The following is a 21,215-nucleotide window of genomic DNA, read 5'->3' on the forward strand; positions in this document are numbered from 1 at the left end:
TTAGATTTATCTAATGCTCTTGGCTCCTTTTGCATGGTTTCAAAGAATTAAAAGTGTTAGCAAAAATATAATATTACTTTTTATTTTTAATTATTATTATAAGGATAAAAAACTAATACAAACTAAAAAACAAAAGAATAAAAATAAAACATAAAGTACAGAAAAGAAAAATAGAAAACAGTAAAAAAAAAAAAAAAGCTGCAGCTGCCAAAAAGGCCAACACAGTGCTAGGCTGCATTAACAGAGGGATAGAATCAAGATCACGTGAAGTGTTAATACCACTTTACAATGCCTTGGTAAGGCCACACTTGGAATACTGCATCCAGTTTTGGTCACCGCGATATAAAAAAGATGTTGAGACTCTAGAAAGAGTACAGAGAAGAACAACAAAGATGATTAGGGGACTGGAGGCTAAAGCATATAAGGAACAGCTGCTGGAATTGGGTATGTCTAGTTTAATGAAGAGAAGGACGAGGGGAGACATGATAGCAGTGTTCCAATATCTCAGGGGCTGCCACAAAGAAGAGGGAGTCAAGCTATTTTCCAAAGCGCCTGAAGGCAGGACAAGAAACAATGGGTGGAAACTAATCAAGGAGAGAAGCAACTAAGGAGAAACTTCCTGATAGTTAGAACAATTAACCAGTGGAACAACCTGCCTCCAGAAGCGGTGAATGCTTCAACACTGAAAGTTTTTAAGAGACTGGACAGCCATTTGTCCGAAATGATATAGGGTTTCCTGCCTGAGCAGGGGGTTGGACTAGATGACCTCCAATGTCCCTTCCAACTTTACTACTACTACTACTACTACTACTACTACTATTATTATTATTACTATTACTATTAAGATAAAGAAGTGACTTACTCTTTTTCACAAGTATAAACCATTTCAATAACTATCACTTTCTCATAAAATACAACAAATAATCTCTTCTTCTCATATCCCATATCTTATCTCTAAACAATCCTTAAAGCTTCATTGTTTCAGTACTGATCAGCAAAAGTCCAGGATTATCAGAGATAACAAGTTGTTTATTTAATCTTAGTCAAATACACCAACTTTATATACACCCAACCATTGGTTGAGCAAGTTGCGTATTCCCTTGTCTCTCAGAGCAATAAAGCTGCCAAAGACCACTGTCTTGCAGTCTTCTTGCAAGGAGCAACTCTAAGGAGAACTTGTGGGTGATTTCAGGTATTCTCCTTGTCCAGAGAGGAATTACAAAGAGCCACTCTATTTGCCAGTTCTTCATTCCATTGCAGTTATTGGTTCCACTTTTAGCAGAGCTTCTTTTAATTCACCATTTCTTCCTCAGAAGTTCAGAAATGGAATATTAAGAATAGGCTTCCTTATTATTCATGCAATAAGGCCCAAGAATTCATATGTTTAAGTACTAAACCACAGTTCTGTTTACTGCGGTTGTGAGAATTCCAGCAATTGAATGGAAGCACATGGGTATCAGCCTCTTCCAGATTTTGGAATTTTTGGAAGAGTTCATACAAGACAGTGAAGTGAAGCCACAGGGGTAGGTGCTTTGCTTGACTCTTAGAAGCAAGTGGAATGTATTGCTTCATGAAGTAGATTGGAAGTGAATAATTCATTGAAGAATCAATAAAGTGAAACACACTTAGAAAATTGCACAACTAATACTCCAGTTGTTCTTCAACAAAGCAATACTTGAAAGTTATTTATTAATTAATATTTATTTATTTGTTTGTTAAATGTCTCATCCTTTTTCAGGTCCAGACAAATAGACCCCTCTCCTTATTTTATCCCCAAACATTACAATATAATGTCAAACTGTGATGAATCTAAAACTGAAGGGAAGATTCAAAAGTCCGATTGTGCCAGAAGGGATATGTAATATTTTTTTTTTATTATTAAAAGTTTTATAAGTTTTACAAAAAAGAAAAAAGAATACAAAACAAGAGACAACATATACAAAAAAAATAAAACTAAACAATACATATAAAAAAAAAACAAAACACCCCTCCCAAAAACCCCCCCCTCCCTTCCCCCCCCCTGAGCTTCCCAGAGCAGAATATAGGCTTAAAAAGTAAAAATAAAAATTAAATTAAAAACTTTATATTTATATATATAAAGAGATTATCTATAATATATATAAAAATAAAACTTATGAAAAAACTATATAATATTTTTGTATACCCAATCTAAATTGTATAAATTTTATCCATTTATCCCAAACAGCAAAAAACTTCTCTTGCGTTTGTTGATTTAAGAAAGCCGAGATCTTTGCCATTTCCGCCAGATAAGCTACTTTAAGAAACCATTCCTGCAATGTAGGCAAGGATTCCTTCTTCCAATATTGTCCTACTAACAGCCTAGCGGCTGTAATCAAATTTAACATCAATACAACCTCCTTTGTATCACAATCTGTCACAATACCTAACAAAAATAATTGCGGAGTAAATTTTACCCTCCTTCTAAAAATTCTCTGGATATTCCACCATACTTTGATCCAAAATGCTTTTATCTCTCTGCATGACCACCAAATATGATAATAGGAAGCCTCCTTATCACCACATCTCCAACATTTGGGTTGCACGTCAGGGTACATATAAGACATTTTTTGTGGATCAAGGTGCCATCTATAAAACATTTTATAAAAATTCTCCCTTAAGTTCTGTGCTTGTGTAAATTTGACATTTCTCACCCAAATTTTTTCCCAGGTGTCCAATGAGACTGGCTCACCAAAATTCTGCGCCCATCTTATCATACAATCTTTAATTAGTTCCGTTTCTGAATCCAATTCAACTAAAACCGCATAAATTCTCTTAATGTGGGTTTGTCTTGAATCCTTCACTTGCTTAATAAGATTTTCATCTTCTCTAAGAAAAACCACCTTACAATCCATCTTCCATCTGTCTAATAATTGCCTATATTGGAACCAAGAATAAATAAAGTTTTCTTGTGCTAACTCCTCCCGTGATTTTAATTGCCAGTTTTGTCCATCCCATTTAAGTAACTGTCTGTAAGACACCATATCCATTTTAACCCCTCTTTTTATTGCTTCTATCGCATGCCAAGGTATAGCCCATAATGGTACTTTGAAATCACTTTTATAATATTTTCTCCAAATCCTAAGTAAAGAGATTCTTAAGATATGAGATTTAAAAGCCCAATCCATTTTTTTATTGAATATTAAATAGGCATGCCACCCATAAAGTAAGTCCCATCAGAAGGGATATGTAATATTGAAAAAGTTATTGTAGCAATACTGAATCAAGATGTAGTTTGGTTTAAGCACTTAGGGTCTGCAATACGGATTCTGGATTCCTCATGGATCCTTTAGGTTTATTTTTAACAATAAATACTTTATTCTTGTATTGTTATTCTTTTATATATTCTTTTATTCATCTTAACAATAAAAGCAGTGGGTGGCTCCAGCCTGTGTTTTATTAGGATGTGTGTTTATCTGCCAAGAAAAAAATACAAAGGTAAGCTGAGGTGACAGAATGCATCTGGGAGACTAAAGATGTGCTTGTGTGTCATGGAAAATAATTTCAAGAGTTCTGGAAAATTGGTATGTTGTGATTGGTTAGATTCTCTATGGTAGCCATTTCATTAGATGCCTGTAACAGTTCTCAAAATACGTAATGCCCACTGGCTCAAAAAAAAAAACAACAGAGATACCTGATCAGCCTACTAATATTCTTTTTTCTTAAGAGACTGCTGATGATTTTGCATTTCTTTTTCTTTTTGCAGAAAGATATATGAAGAAGGGTAAGTTATGCATTTATTTAGATGTATTACAGTTTTGGCATTCTCATCCAAATTCCTCATTTATGTCCATTTCTATTAATTTATCTTCAGCTTTGAGATCAACTACAGTAGGTGGATATAGAATGCCCAATTTGCTCAAAATTATCTGGTAAGCTTCATGGTTGAAAGGAAATTAGATCTAGTTTCCCTGATCTAAATTTGAGACTTTTCTATCTTTGTTTGAAAAAATAGAAAACAAAGAATTACATAAAGCAAGTCAACTAAATGTTTAATCCTGGAACGTCACTCTATACTGAAAATAGATATGGTTCTTAGAAAATACTTTTTGGTTAAGCATAAGTTCAGCAACGCAAAATAGTCAACGTTTTACAATATAGAAAAGTGTAGGGTACATGAATCAATAAGACTTAATTTCCGCATGTTGGATTAAATGTGTGGGGTTTTTTTAAGAAAAATGCCCTCTTCCCATGTTGTGGATTTTGTAGCTTCTTAAATTTGCTGTTGCTGGTCCCAAAACTGGTTTTCTTTTGCCCCTGTTCAGCGAAGGAAAACACACATACTTCAGATGTTTTCCATTTGTTCTGAGTTATTGAAGGCACATTTCCCAAACAGGAGCAATTTATATATTTACAGGAAGCCTTCGACTTACAGTCATTCATTTAGTAATCTTTGGAAGTTACTATGTCATTGAAAAAAAGTGATTTACAACCAGGCCTCACATCTAAGACTATTACAATATCCCCATGGTCATGTAATTAAATTTCAGACTCTTGGCAATAGTGTGTTTTTATGATGGTTACAGCATCCTAGGGTCATATGTTTGCCATTTTGACCTTCCCAGCCAGCTTCTGACAAGCAAAATCAATGAGGGAAGCCAGATTTATTTAATGATTATGTGATTCACTTAAAAACTCCAGTGATTTTCTTAACTGTAGCAAAAAAGATTGTAAAATTGGACACAATTCAGTTAACAACTGCCTTGTTTAGCAACAGAAATTTTAGTCCTAACAGTTGTCATAAATTGAGGACTACCTATAGAATACTCTAGCACTGGTCTGCATCTGGGATGGCTAGTTGTGAAACCTATTTATATGTATAATAAGATCTGGATGTTATGTACATAAATCTGTGAATATATTATTATATTCCATTTTTGGGGGAAATCAATAAAGTAAAAAAATATTGAGAAAACCATAGACAGCCAAGAAAACAAACAAATGGATTGTCAGACAAATCAATTCAGAGTTCTCATTGCAGGCACAAATGAACAGGTCAAATTATCCTACTTTGGACACATTATGCAAAGACCCAGCTCACTGGAAAAGGCTATAATTGTGGTAAAGGTGGAAGAAAAGAAGATTATGGCCAGCAGCAGGGTGGATGGACTTAGAATGGTATAATAGAATAACAGAGTGGGAAGGGACCTTGGAAGTCTTCTAGTCCAACCTCCTGCTCAAGCAGGAGACCACATACAATTTCAGACAAATGGTTGTCCAATCGCTTCTTAAAAACCTCCAGGGATGGAGCACTGAAGCAACTTCTAAAAGCAAGCTGTTCTACTGATTAATTATTCTAAGTGTCAGGAAATTGCTTCTTATTTCTAGGTTGGTTCTCTTCTTGATTAGTTTCCATCCATTGCTTCTTGTTCTGCCTTCAGGTGCTTTAGAGAATAGATTGGCTCCCCTTTCTTCGTGGCAGCCCCTAAGATACTGGAACATTGCTATCATGTCACCCCGATCCCTCTTTTCATTAAACTAAACTAAACATTAAATTGAGCAGGTTAGGGGCAGTTCATTCAGAAAACCTACAGTATCTATATGGTGAGGAGTATCACATACAGTAGTCCATTGAGGACTAAAAATAGCAATAGCAATAGCACTTAGACTTATAGACCACTTCACGGTGCTTTACAGCCCTCTCTAACTGGTTTATAGAGTCAGTATATTGCCCCCAACAATCTGGGTCCTCACTTTACGGACCTCAGAACCTTGAGCTGGTGAGAATCAAATTGCCAAACTGCTGGCAGCTGGCAGTCAGCAGAAATAGCCTGTAGTATTGCATTCTGACCATTGAGCCACCATGACTTGATAGAACATAATCAAGCAAAAAACTCTTATTCAGTAAAAAGATAGACAAGAAAGAAGGAGATCAGAAACAGAACCTAATCTTAATCCAACATTCATACGGTATATGAAAGGGCTAGATGAAGTCAACTTGCTCACTCTCATGCTATGGAAATACAAAAGAGCCTACCTTCTCACATCTTCATGCCCCCTCAAAATCCTTCCTTCATAGTGTTAAACATCCATGGGGCCATGCTATGCATGGAGCTCTACATGGAGCTCTACCTCTAAGGGTATTAATAGCCTGAGGATAAAGAAAATTGCCTTCAGGTCTTTAGCAAATGGGTAGTGAAGACTTGCTGTCCACATTCTCCTCCTGTTCATAAGTCCAGCCTGGCTGCTATAAGAGTGATGGGGAATGTTGATGATAGGAGTGCTGATGTCAAAGATAGTAGGGGAATAGCTGCTATGTTTCCAGTGACTTCCTCTCTTTCTCAGTCATTTTGTTGCCTTCTGCTCATGGTCTCTACATCCAATGCTGGTTTAAACAAGATTTATTTAATAAAGTGCAATTTGTTGGCTTCATACAACATACAAAAGCCAAAAAAATAAATGAAGCATGTTCTGGTTTAACAGCTTCTGTAAAGCCAGCCTTTTGTTGGTTGTTGAATGATTGGATGTGTATAGTTTTGAACTCTAAATACAGCATCCATATAATTAATGTTACCCAATTCAATCTAAACATTATTGGTGCAGTACCACTGGTCATGAATGGAACTTGTTTGTGACCTGCCATAATATATAGAGGTATGCTTGTCCTATAACAAAACACAGACACAGTTTCAACAGCTGACCTACCCTTCCTTGGCCAATGAAAATTTCTTAATTAAAAAGATTTTTGTGATCCTGAGTTGGCATAATAAAGCGTTTGTCTCAAACAAATGAGGTTAAGGTTGTGCTTATATAAAAAACATCAAAATAAAAAAGAGAGATCTTGCCTAGGTGTACCAATAGCAGATGTGCATTAAATTACTTGTGCTGAATTTCTGCAAATTTATGTGCCTTTATCATTGTCAAAGTATATACCAAAAGCTCTGAGTTGCACAGATTATAAATTGGTCAATAATTCATTAGCTTTCAAAATACAATATATGGATGGGGCTGTTTGGACTAGATACAGGGGATTTGTGTAACCTCCAAGCATCCAGACACAATAACAGGTTCTGGGTTGTTTTTTTTTTTTTTTTTTTTTTGGAAATCCTAATAAGCCTTTTGGCATGTGGATTTCTGCACATCTGTCTAGTAGATGTTTCAGCTCCACAATAACCCTTTTCTCTAAGCTCTATCCAGAGCCCTTAACTCATAGCAAAGACAGTATGTTGGTGATTAGCAGAATAATAGCTCTATGACATCCTATGAATAATTTTGAGTCATTTAGGCAGGCAGACACATATACTGCTACAAAGAAATGAGAATCCTTCTGTGTAAATCTATTGCATTTTAGTTTAAACAGAGAAACAGAGTTTTCTATACTATGAGGTAGGAGCTCCCCCAAGCTGTCAAATCTAGCTTGAATAACTCTGTTCAAACAACTGAGTTCATGGCAGAAATTAATTTCCTTATTCTGCAGCATGGGTCCTTTTGTTTGTTTGCTTGTTTTCAAAAAGTAAAGTCTCCTTCAAGTTGAGCTTGAATTCTGATGAATTCATAGACATGTACTGTAGTTCATGGAGTTTTCCTGGAGATAATATAGAAGACACACACACACACACACACACACACACACACACACACACACACACACATATATATATAAATATATAAAGAGCCGAGGTGGCGCAGCAGTTAGAGGGCAGTACTGCAGGCCACTTTAGCTGACTGTGTTCAGCAGGTCAGCGGTTCAAATCTCACCGGCTCAAGGTTGACTCAGCCTTCCATCCTTCCGGGGTAGGTAAAATGAGGACCCAGATTGTTGGGGGCAATGTAAATATATATATACATTGCTTACTGGTGTACACCGCTTAGAGAGTGCTTGCACTTAAAGCGGTATATAAGTCTCATAAATAAATAAATAAATAAGTGGCTTGCACTAACATCTGAGATTTTGTTGTTTCCTAGTATGGTTTGCAGCCGTATTATTTAGGAAATGACCCTACAAAGATAAGATGTGTACCTGGGAAAAATAATAGCAATTCCAACTTTAAAAAGTAAAATCACTGAATCAACGGGGAAGGGCAAAAAGTTAATCTAATCTAATCTAATCTAATCTTGGGTTGCTGGATAGAGTTCAGTAATCAAACTCCCACAGGAGAAAAACTCAGATTGCAAAAGATGTAGTAATCTGTCCATTTCTTGTACCATAATGACAGTCTGATTTATAGAAAGAAAACAAGCAAGGCTTCCCAAGTCATGAAAGAAACATATCTGCAATTGTTAAATGAATTTACTTTGCCAATAGAAAGAATCAAAATCTGATTGTACTAGTTATATTAGATTAATTGCAAGTGACGTTTTATTTCCAGTCTGATACAGTGAAGTTTTGTGGTAGTATACAGTAAATGGTAAAAAGCCCTGATTGGCAAAATGAAGTCTCTGATCACTGTAATGGGAGTATTCCCTAAGCTCTGCATAATCACCACAAATGCTATTAAATCTAGGGTCGAAATTAGCTCAGGAATAGCCTTTAAACCAGTTAAACCATTCCAAAAAGTAATGTTTTTATAAATAGACAATATCTGTTGTCATTTGCAGCTGTATTTAAGCAATCTGCTTATCCACAGCTAGCGTAACTATCATTCATTGAATTAAGCAAATACTGTGAGCTTCCACTTTAAGTTAGCAGGTGGGATAGCTCTGTGGTTAAAGAATCTGAGCTTGTCAGCTGGAAAGCTGACAGCCTGGGTTTGAGACCCAATGGGGTGAACTCCAGTTATTTGCCCCAGCTCCTGTTCACCTAGTAGTACAAAGACATGCAAATGTGAGTAGATAAATAGGTACCACTTTGGTGGGAAGGTAACAGCATTCCATGCACCTCAGCATATAGTCATGCTAGGTACATGACCACCAAAGTGTCTTTGGAAAACGCTGCTTCCTTCACTAAGAAACAGAGATGAGCACTGCCTTTTAGAGTCAGACATGACTGGACAAGGGAAATCTTTACCTTTAGCCAAAAAGCTGGCTTTATATACTATACTGAACTAAACTGTGGTACTTAGTTTGTGGTTTGGTGTGCTATGACAGCACAGTCATTGAAAAGTAGGTGACTCAGAATTACAACAGAAGGGAATTAGATTTTTGTTCCTGCTAAAATTCATGACAATGGAAGATATTGATCATTTGGCATATTAAACAACAAAGATGCTAATGCAATTGCAGAAATAGGCGTATCAAACATTCATGCTAACATTTCCCCACCATTAAGTGTATTACAGTAAGAATTACGGTTAGCGTGGGGTTATTGTGAAAGCAACTTATTACAAGGAAATACAATCTTTTTCTTCCCTATTTTGCACGAACTCTCTTTTGTACTTAACATGGCTTAATTTAAATTCTAGGGGAAAACCAAATCTACTAGACATGGGATCTCTGATGATCAAACCAATACAACGTGTAATGAAGTATCCTTTGTTATTATGTGAGCTCTTGAATGCAACTCCCAGGTCTCACCCTGACCACAAAGCACTTCAGGATGCCTTGCTTGCTATGAAAGATATGAACATGAATATAAATGAACTTAAAAGGAGAAAAGATATAGGTAAGAAAAAGTCAGTAATATGGGATATCTGTAAGGACTGGTTTGTATGTTTGTATGCAGCAGCAAGCAGCTTTGTTTTAAATATAAGTACTTATGGAATGAGTATCATTCTCCTCTTTCCCTTCTTGTGAACTTTCAATCTATTTGATTGGCCACTGTGAAATACAGAATATTAGATCAAATAAATCTTTGACTGAATCTACTAGGACTTTTTGTTATGTCCTGAGCCTGCTGAAGCATCCAGCAGGCTCAGAAATGTTGCAAATGGTCCCGGGCAGACTAAAAGCTGCCCAGGACCAGACTGGCTGTCTCCAGCCTTGCGCACATGCGCAAGGCGCGAAAACAGCCAGATTTTCATTGGCTGACGCTGTCCGGGGTTTGGACACTATAAAAGGCCTGCGCACCATTTTTGCTGTTGCTGGTTATGGAAGAGAACAATAAAGAAGACTTGTTTACACAATGCGTCTCCTCTTAATGCCACAAACCTGCGAATCTAACACTTTTCTTTTGGCTAAAGCTTAGATATACAACTGAAATGTCTTTCCTGTGATGGCTGTTCATTCCACATTAACTTGAGCTCATCTAAAGACCTGACCTCATTATTTATTTACAAATTAAGCCATGGATTGATTTATGACACATATGGGCAATGCATTTGGAATTACAGACAGTGAACCTGTTCCTGTGGGATTCTTATTTTATGGGACCTTTAATTTTAGGAAAGTGATTCTGTCAGTTTAATATCTGTCTGATTTCAGAATGATTGTTCTGTATAGGGAAAGTTTGCCAAACACATTTGCAGATGTAATACTAACTACTACAGAAAAGATTGTTGTAATAGAAATATTAAGTTCACATGATAGGAACCCAAATTCAAGCCACAATAATTCTACTTAGCATGAAGTTTTAAAATTTAAGATAATTCATTTGCCTTGTACAAAGCATTCCTGAAAGAAATGTGAATGCATCAACATTAGTTTATTAGGCCCAAAATGTGTAGTGAGACATAAGACCAGGATTCAAAGACCTTTTTTAAATGTTATACAAAAGTCCTAAGCTGCTTAACTATTGAACAAATTAAAATTGGCTGGTTTCATACATGGTGTCCAGTCATATATCATATAGTTGGGTTCATATAGTATGAGAAACCAAACTTAAATACCAGTTTGTATTAATATGATTTGTAAATCCAGCATTGTCTTATCCAGTCACTTTATATGACAATAATCTATGCTTTGCATTTAGCTTGTTTTGGATATGTATGTCTTGTATTTGGATGCCCTATGTAGAATCTTATCTGATCACAAAGTAGGGCTGCAAAAATCTATACAATTATTAGATGACAGCAAATAGTTAGGGTTATCTATAACTCCCTATTTCTATCCAGCAACACATTGTTTGGAATTTCACAACTCAGACCTGGAAGTCCAACAAAATCTCTTCCCACTGGCTATGCTTGAGGAAGAGATGGTAAGGACCCATAACCCTAAAAAAAGCTAAGTATGTTCATATTATGAGAAAATAGTTTACAGAGATATCCAAATATAGGCAGTGGTTATGATATTTGAGTGGATCCTTTAAATATTGTAGCATGTTCTTTGTAGGATCAAAGTAATATTCATCTGGTTCACAATTCAATTTTCAACAATTACTAGCTTTGCAGGGATAGACATTTTCTGCATTTACATCTAGAGTTCATGGGTATCCTGTCTCTTTATATAGGAATTGCCTTGGGCTATTGTTCTTCATAAAGAACAATATATGATTATTCATAGGCAAAAAAAATAATTAAATCCCAGAACCAAAAGGCACATTTTCTTCCCATCTTATTTGTCATACTGCATGAGAAGGCTAAAAAAAATGCTATAGCTCCAGTGTTAGATGCTTGCATTTGCTTAAGGCATATCATAAAGCTAGGCATTTTTTCTTGTTATATTTGAGCTTCTCCCTGATAGATTCACTAAAGATTGCAAACACATGATATAGAATTCAAGCATCTATATGCATTTTGCAATAGAACAAAGGCTGCTATTGAAAATGGCAGGAACAATTAGTGAAATTAAACTTTTTAAAAGTTTCTGTGGCCATAAGGACTTAATTATCTCTTCTTTCCATAAGTAGAACAAGCTGTAGCCTCCATTTATTTTTCCCCCCTCTAATCCGTGATAGCATTAAAAAAAAGTAGATAGGAATTCATTGATGCCTTATCAGTACATATTGTTACTATTAATGTGATTTGTCTGATTACAGTGCTTAAGTATAAGAAGAATGATGAAGACGAATCTTTAAAGGATAAATTTTCAAAGTTAAATATTCACTCAATTAGTAAAAAGTCCAAGAGAGTTACTGGTCACCTGAAGATTTTGACTGGAGGAGAACCTCAGGTAATCACTCATTGTATTTGCACATCACACTAAATTATGGCATGTTTAGGTGTGATTTCTTGAATCAACAAACATTTGCTGGATTTATTCACATCAATAATTTAAAATCCACAGTGGCTGATTTCATGCAACATGCTTAAGCAACAACTAAGTCAACTTTGTTATGGTTTACTTTAGTGCAACATGTGAATCCAGCCATTGTTTGACAGGGATTTTAAGAGGGTTAGTGATCAGAGGGCTAAGCATTTTCATTCCTGCGGTATCCTTCCTTTTTTTTCTTATTATGTCCTTACTATTTGCCCATTCCAAAACAGGTTTTATCAACAGCCCATGCATTTATCAAGGTGTTAAGAAATCTGGAGTACATAATTTACTTTAATGAGAATGTTTTTGTATGCCAGAGTCACAATTCTATTATGCACAAATTAGGCACAATGATCAGGATGCTTGCTAAATTCTTTGCTTTGTGATCTCAACTAGTCTCATTAACAAAGGGGTGCCAACCAGTAGCTTACTAGGCCATAAATAAATAATCTATATTGGTAAAAGGTAAAGTACTCATGAAATATATATTATGTTAGGGTCTGTGATTGACTTCATAAGTATGTGCTGTTTATGGATGAGAATTAGTTTCAAAACGTATCTGACTTCAAAAAAAGCAATTGCATTTTTCTGTGGCTTAGTACTAATCTTTTAATAGGAAGCCAGTACTAAACAAACTAGTCTGTGAAATTTTCTGCCCTAGATGGAGGTCTTAGCACACAGTACATAAATGAAAATTGGGCTTCATATGAGGTTATTGTAGTTGGCAGCTCGATTAATTTCAAAGCTATTTCACATTTGGATCAATGCTTTAAGAATAGAGGAACTGCCTTGAGCATAGCTAACTGCTTCTCCATCTCAACCAATATTGACACTATTACATGCAACAGCAGCCATTCTGATCCTCTACTTGTTTGCAATGAAATTCAGAAATCTGAACTAACAATAAAAATTCATAGATCTTGATTCCATGCCAGTTCTTATCAGCTGCGCAGAATGATATGGTCCAAAAAGTTCTGTGCAGGCTGATAACATTCCCACAATAAAGAGTATATTCTCTGTGCTGAGTTTTTTTTTATCAACATTTGTCAAATATTATTGAAGCATCTTAGGGTGGAGTTATTTTTCTTTCTTCTAAGTTATTATTTCAGGTCACATTTTCCATTGCTGACATTTGCAGCAACTTCTAACTTCTTTAATCAATTGCTGATCCTTTTCTGTCTAGCAAAGTAAATTCTATCAATCCTAGCAGGATTTTTTTTTCCCCATAAAAACTTTTAACAGATGTGTTTTGTAGTGTACGAATGGCAAGCATTCCAAAAGGTTATGAGTGCATGTATGATCTATTTTGGACAAGACAGTGAACATGAGGCTAAAGTCACGTACCAATTTCACATTTGCTCACTGAAAGCGCAAAATTACTGTTTTACAGAAAGACCCCACAGGCAGATATCATGAAGTAAATGAAAGCAATCCCAGAAATCCTTCCCTTGTTTTTTATGATAATATTTTTATTTATTCAAAAGATGTATTCATTTATTTATGAGATTTATACAATTGTCCATCTCGCTTAAATAGCTCTCGGCAGCTAACACAATGAAGGCTCCCATACAATGAGGGGAATTTAAAAATGCCTGCCTATAAAACATGTCAATATTCATTTTCGGATAATGTTGAAGAAACCTGAAATTGATGGAAGAGAATATTTGTACCAGTAGCAGTGAGTTGAACTGTGGAGTCCTTGTTGGTTTCTGAGCTCAGTTTTTTTTCTTGCAGACATTTCATTACCAAACTAGATAACGTCCTCAGTGCACCACTAGTTTGGTAATAAAAGATCTGCAAGAAAACCATCAAGCTCAGAGAGCAACCAGGACCCCACAGGATTGAAATTAAAGAAATGGAACCAGAATGGTAGTGAAGATATTTTGACATTCCTTTAAACTGTTATTTAGTGTTATATGAAGATGCCTCAGCAGACCACTAGGGAGGAACCCTGAGACGTTTTGACATTACTATTAGCAATTATGTTCTTATCCTAACTATAATGTTCTTGTGGCTTTAGGTGAAAGATGAAGTTTTTAATAAAGAGGAGAAGTTATTCAAAAGCTTAGAAAAGACGGTCAAACTATGTGTGAAGAATATTCCATTGTCTCTTCAGCATTTAGAAGTAAGTGTTATGTAACAATATTGCAAGCCTGGTGCTAACTGTTCAAAAGTTGCAAATCAACATTTGACCGGTCAAACCTGATTCAAATTCTAAATTGATCTCACAGATGGGAAGAAAGTTCTGAAGCACTCCTCTTAACCCATATTAAAAATGTCAGAAACAGTATTTTGAAATGAATTCTCAGACCAGATAATTAAATGAAGATTTAAACTTAATTTAGTGAGTCTCCTGGCAAATGTACATTTTAAGGCTATATTGTGTTTGTAAAATATGGAAAGTCATTTTTTAAAAATAGTTGCACAATCAATTCTGGTTTGTTTAGTTGTTATAAACAATTGTTAAGCAACTCATGGCTTACTATAATATGCAGATCAGACCATAAATCTTTGGGCCTGAGATGTATGAAATGCTGAATGGTGGATACAAGAAATAATCTGAGAAAATCTTCAGATTTATGTATTATGTATTACATAATTTATTTATGTAGTGCATAAATTATTTAAATTTTTAAAATAAATGACAACAATTACATTAGCAGATCAATAAAACAATGCCTTCTTCTATTGGGATTTTTTTTCATTTGCAAAGAGCTTTAAAATAATGGTACCGTACTACTTAAAAATAATAATCTTCCATTTGAAGTCTGAAGGCTCCAGTCAATTTCTTTATAGATCTATGCTTTAGGCCTCATCTAAGGGATCATTTTCATATTTGCAGACTCTGGAGAAGACTCTTCTGCCGAAGTCAGAGTCACCGCACTAGAGTCTAGCTACAAAGAAATATGGAAAGTAGGATTAAAAGCTGAGATACACAACATTCTTTTTAACCCTGCTTTGGTTACCTATATTCCTAACCTGTGTCTGTGAAAAGTTTTCTAGATATATTGATCTTCATTTAGACCACCACCATCTTCTGGCTGGCTTGATCTCTTTTGTATCTAGTTCAGAATTTATCATTATTAATATATTTATTTAAATGATTTATATAGCCACCAAACTTCTGAAATGAAACTATAGATGACTGGGTGTTTGCTTGGTCTGATGGACTCATTTGAATAACACTGTGGTTTTAATATCTTTGAAAGGACTGGTTTACCAGCTTTTAACATGTACTCTTTGAATATCATCTTTGCCACTTCCTGTTCCCTGCATTTTCACAGGAAGAAACAAAATGAAAGGTGATGAATTGCAATTTTTTGGTTTTTGCTTCTCTAGTTAGGTCTTTAGAGAGGCAGTTTGTGGTTAAATCACCAGTGGTTAAATCACCAGGCTAGAAACTGGGAAACTAGTCCTATTGCAGGAACTAAGCCAGCTGGGTGACCTTGGGCCAGGCATTCTCTCTCAGCCCTAGGAAGCAGACAATGACAACCCACTTCTGAAGTCTTGCTAAGAAAGCTATAGAGACCAGTCCAAGCAGTCATCAGGAGTTAACAATAACTTGAAGGCACGCACAAACACACACAGAGTTAGAGGTTTGACTGTGTATGCTTATATAGTATACTTACCCAAAAAGCCATTTCACATTTCATGAATACTAGGCAAATTGGATTATTAACATCCCTATCTACATAGCTTTATAAATATTACAGCAAAGTGCTTAGCAAGCAGATTTTTCATAAATAAGTATTGACTTCTTACTGAAAATATTATTGAGCAAGTATACATGTGAGTGGTGGTTTGTGAGTATATGTAACATTATTTTTGCCCATTTCATTTTTTTTTTTTCAGAATTCTGTATTTCTCGGAGCACAGTGCATAAGTGATCTTCAGGATCTGATACATGAGAACGAAAAAGGGGAAAACAGATCTTCAGACACATTGATTAATGCTGGGCATCCCAGCAAACTATTTGTAAGTTCTTGAATATATAGATTTAAAATGATTGGAAATGGATTTTGTGAAAAAGGTGCATATATTACACAACAAATCTAATACAGTTTGTTTTTTTAGCCTAGTTACTATAGATTCCAATTTACATTAAGTATATACAAAATCCAGTCTTCCATATCAGAAGAATGATTCAAAAGAAATGAACTGAGAATGAATATAATGTAAATAATGTATATAGATTAGGGACACTTTTTAAAAAAAAAAAAAAATCTTGCTCAGCCACAAACTTTATTTGGTGAGTCAGGCCATAACCCACCACACATAGCTGTTTGGAGGATAAAAGCCATGTCAACCATCTAGCTGTGGTCTTCTAAAGGAAGAAAATCTAGTATGTCTTTTCCCATCTTTATTCTTGCAACAACTTTGGCAAGATGAATTCAAACAGAAAATGTGACTCATCCAGTAAATTTTACACCTGAACATAAACTTTGTAACTTAAATCTATGGCATGGAAAATTCTATATTTTTGAATTAGGGTTTCACCTTATTATTCATTATCTAAATTGATCCTCCTAAGACAACCAGGAATTTAGCAAGATTCTCTAAACTAGATCATTAAATTATTATTATTATAATTTATTACTAGCAAATATTGGCTATAAATAGATTTACTATTTCACATCCTGAAACATCTTCACTAACTTTATGAGAACAGGTTATCTTCATTCAGATACATTGTCCTTTCTCTTAGTTCCTTGGGTACACAGAACATTTCCTTCCTTCCTTCCTTCCTTCCTTTCTTCCTTCCTTAGCATTTTGCCATATAATTCTCTTATACTTTAAGTTACAATCCCGCATGTGGCATTCTTTTCATGATATGATCCCACAGCTATTGATCTCTGCTGCCATCCAGGGTTCAGTTCAGACTTTCACATAATGCTTTTTAGCAAGATAGCTTAGAATCTGGCTTTAAGAAGTGAATCTGGCTTCCCCATTGACTTTGCTTGTCTGAAATTTGAGTCAGTTGCTAAGTGTCCAAATTTTGATCACATGACCAAGGGGATACTGCAACAGTCATAAGTGTGAAAAACGGTCATAAGCAGTGGTGGGATTCAGCCAGTTCACACCACTTCGGCAGAACTGGTAGCTAATTTTTTGTTGCCCAGGCCCAGAATGGACTTCCGGAAATGGCATCCACACAGAGAACCGGTTGTTCACATATTTGAATCCCACCACAGGTCACAAGTCACTTTTTTCAGTGCCATTATAAGTTTGAACAGTCATTAAATGAAATATTATAAGTCGAGGACTACCTGTATTTTGGCTGAATGCCACAAATACAAAGTCCAATTTCACTTGCTTAGGCTAATATATGCAAGATACAGACTACCTTATTTGCCAACATACTGCTATCTGTAGCCCACAACTAGGAGGCATTTTGAGTGTGCTTAGAAATATGGGAGGTAAAGACTGAGATGCCATCCTTATGTCAAAGTGATGCTAATGTTGTTTAACAAATGGGAATGTTGCTGATTTCCTTGCTCTGATATGTGTCCTTTGCCTTCCCTTCTTCTAATGCATGAAGCTGAATCAAGTAGATAGGTTGGTGCTGATTCCATTGACTGCACTGCAGGCTCTTTTCTTCAGCCCCCAGAAGCTCATCCAAAAACGTTATGACAAACTTCTGGATTATAGTAGCTTGTATCAAAAGGCTTCAGGGGATGATACTGACCTGGCCAGGAAAGAATACGAGGCCCTCAATGCTCAGCTGGTGGAGGAGCTCCAGCGATTCAATGAAGCAGCAAAGAAAATTGTGACCAGTTGCCTGTGTTGTCTCATCGCTCTCCTGAAAGACATGATGTCATCAGCATCACAATCCTTTTCAACCAACGAATCCCAGTTACTAGCAATTAAACCAGAGGTACTAGCACCCTGCTGAAAGCAGTTGTAATTCTTTCTTCTTTGAAGGAAGCTTTTTATGTTTGCAATTCAAATTGTTTTTCACATTTTAAACCAGCAATTTTTTTAGCTGAATTGATGGTCTCTGAAAGAAAATTTGAAAAGCAAATTCACCTTCATCCCACTGAACGATAACAAATCCTGGAGAATTTTTGACAAAGTGGTATTACATTGCTGGTAGATGAAATGTTGATAGGGATGGAGTGTTTTCTTTAGATTGGGTCTGCACTTTCCATTTTCAAAGGCATCATAGGAAGGTTAGTGATGTCACCAAAACGTGGAAGGTCATTTTTGCCTCTGAGATTTTTTTCAGGTTAAGGGTATCAATGGGATGGAGGGTCTCCCAGAAGATACTTGTCCCCATTCACATCAGTCACATTTTAAACAAAACAAAAGCTGAAATGTTTATAATTTTTGTTTTGTTTTGCTGACAAAATGATGACTTTGGAAAAGGGGACCTAAATGAAGTTGGGTGGTTGTGTGTAAATTACAGCCCATGAGTTACTGATCTCTGTTTATAGGGAAAGTTAGAAGCATCCAGTTAGAACAGGGGTCTTCAAATATGGCCCTTTTATGACTTGTGGACTTCAACTCCCAGAATTCCTCAGCCAGCGTGCCTAGGTGAGGAATTCTGGGAGTTGAAATCCACAAGTCATAAAAGGGCCAAGCTTGAAGACACCCTGAGTTAAAAGCACTGAAGTGTTTCTGGGTTGAAAGTATTAGCCAGTATCATCACTGTTGACCTGGGCAAGCCCAGTTTGGAGCTCATTTTCATGTTCCTGGCAGAAGCTGGAGTGAAGGACGAGAACTCAGCCCTGCACCACAGCAGCCCCCGGGTCTTGAACATGGGCTAGCTAACCTCCTGCCCAGCATTGCAACCACTTGACCCACCGTGCTCCTATAGGGAAGGTGCACACCGTATTTAAATCCAGGAGCTAATAAATTATGAGAACAATTCTCTGCACATCCTTTTGGTAGTTAAGCTTCAGTTAAGTAAGCAGAGGGGATTGTATTATCTGGAAGGGGCACATCCTTGCATCTGACATTTAAATTTGCTCAGCTGGGTCTTTTGCTATCCAATGTTTTCTGATTCAGCACTATTGCCTCAAAAAAGTTTTTTTTCCCCATAAGGCATGAATTAAAATGAATATGCAGCTAAACAATTAGTTCTTTCCCTAACTGCTTTCTGGGAGATATAGCAAACACAGCTCATCAGTTAGGCACTAGGATTTTGGAAACCTGGAAATGTGCTTGCAGACTGGGTAGTAAGCACATGTAGTTACAAAGTGTTAATACGTGTCTATTATAATTGTGATAGAGATAAGGTTCTTAGTAGAAGCTTCTTCATACTTGAAGCTGCAGAATAATTAGGTAACCTTGAGGCTCTTTTATAATTTGCAGAAATCTTCTCCAAGTATCAATGAAATACAGGATCAGGTTCTTGAAGATGTTCACAATTTGAGTTGTATCAAGGAAAACCACTGTGTAACTTTTATTGAAAGAAAGCTAAGTTTTGAAAAAAAGAGGCCTGTCTCTCTCCAGGTATGTAATTTGTCATTAAACTCTGAGTAATTATATCAACCTAGAGATTCATCATCTTTATATTCAATCTAGAGATATTGAGATCTCCTTTGGATACACTCTAAAATCAGTGGTGGGATTAAGCCGGTTTGTACCAGTTCAGCAGAACCGGTAGCTAATTTTATGTTGCCCAGGCCCAGAATGGACTTCTGGAAGTGGCATCCACACAGAGAATCGGTTGTTCACATATTTGAATCCCACCACTGTCTAAAACCAAAAATCTGCTATGGCTAAATACATACATGCTAAACCATGACTGAGTAACTGCACTGAAGTGGATACAAGTTTAACAAATAGGCATCGCTTTTGGAGATGTATGGATCCCAGTTTCCACCTGCTGTCATTTAAACAATATCAGATGCTTAGGAGACAGTAACTAATTCTTGATGTATATTTACAATTTGTCATAAAATAGTATTATCTATGGATAGCTAATTTCTAAAGAATAGCCTTGTAATGTGAATCACTATAGGATAACGATAAGTTCAAATGCTATATATTGACAGAATGAAGGTATTAAAATGAGAGAAGCAGACAAATATGATGTTTTGTGGAAGACGAATCTTATAGCTTCAAAAATATGAACAAGTATAAGTATGTGAATAATAAGAGTGGATTCATACATTGGACTAAACTATAATGTGATTTTGAACTTGATGAACTTGAGTTTGGCTTTGGGTAATTGTGGTTTATTTGACAAATCATAATTAAATAAGCCTTTTATTATTTTAAACCAGGCCAGGACTGAAATCCTATTATGTAGAAAATTGCAGTTAACAATGAACATGCTGTTCCATGGTATATTAGTTCTTTGAAACAGCTTTTTGTTTCCAGACTGAATTTCCCCGTCAGAAAGAAGTCCACAGGTCAATGCTACTTTCTATGTACAATGTGGACTTGCTATACCAAGCCAAGCGTAAATGCAATGCCACACAGGAATTGGATATTGATCTTTATGAAGGAGAGGTGGTGGCTCTCATAGACCAAAAGGATCCTTTTGACTGTACAAGCAGGTGGCTTGTTGATACTGGAAGTAAGTATTTCACATTGCATCTCAGCCTAGATATGCCCTAGCGGCAGAGACTTGACTTTAACATTGCCTTCTTGATTTTAAATATGGGGTTAATGGACACTTACTTTTAATCACTGCTTCACCTCTTATTTTCTTATTTCCTTTTCTATATTGCTATTCCTAAATGACTATAGGTTTTTGACTTAAATAATAATCTTGTTTGTTTATGCTATCCATTGTCCAACGAAAGTGAATGGCCAATAATTAAATACATTAAAACAAAATAAGATATTAAAATCATCTTAACTAATCTTCCAATTTTTCTTTCTTTTTCTGCAGACAATTCTTGAGCTTAAAGATCACAGCTCACTAAATATTTATAATCCCAGAAGGTCAGCAGTTTTTAAAACAAATATAGTTCTCAGTCTATAGTAGATGGCTCAGTATGTTTTCTTTCCTTGTTCCCAACTGTTTTCTGTTTGGCTGAAGGTCACTAAGGTTGAAGGGAACAGATTATTCTTTATTTCTGGCATTTTGCCAATTTCTGAGTCAGTATTGCTATTGTTGTATACTCTAATCCTCCACTAGATATCAGTAATTATTCATTTTCCAACTTTTCAAACAAAGAATTATTTTTTATAATTTCATCAAAACTCTTTCAGATGTAAAATCTTAATGGTTT

General features: G+C 35.8%; 1 protein-coding gene across 3 annotated transcripts in view; it reads left to right on the forward strand.

The window, feature by feature from the left end:
- Nucleotides 1–21,215, forward strand: part of ARHGEF38 (Rho guanine nucleotide exchange factor 38) — a 45,191-nt gene that overhangs the window by 20,364 nt on the left and 3,612 nt on the right. Inside the window, exons 5-12 of one of the 3 annotated variants that reach the window (XM_039343991.1) lie at nucleotides 3,725–3,742; nucleotides 9,360–9,559; nucleotides 11,810–11,943; nucleotides 14,048–14,152; nucleotides 15,880–16,002; nucleotides 17,567–17,902; nucleotides 19,342–19,482; nucleotides 20,356–20,554. In XM_039343991.1, coding sequence (XP_039199925.1) covers nucleotides 3,725–3,742; nucleotides 9,360–9,559; nucleotides 11,810–11,943; nucleotides 14,048–14,152; nucleotides 15,880–16,002; nucleotides 17,567–17,902; nucleotides 19,342–19,482; nucleotides 20,356–20,554 — 1,256 coding nt within the window. The remainder of the gene's footprint in view (nucleotides 1–3,724; nucleotides 3,743–9,359; nucleotides 9,560–11,809; nucleotides 11,944–14,047; nucleotides 14,153–15,879; nucleotides 16,003–17,566; nucleotides 17,903–19,341; nucleotides 19,483–20,355; nucleotides 20,555–21,215) is intronic. The other 2 variants (XM_039343994.1, XM_039343993.1) reach the window with 2 other exon arrangements.

Source organism: Crotalus tigris, unplaced genomic scaffold (assembly GCF_016545835.1).
Source record: "Crotalus tigris isolate CLP2741 ecotype Arizona unplaced genomic scaffold, ASM1654583v1 scf7180000017887.1893490, whole genome shotgun sequence".
Lineage (NCBI taxonomy): Eukaryota > Metazoa > Chordata > Lepidosauria > Squamata > Viperidae > Crotalus > Crotalus tigris.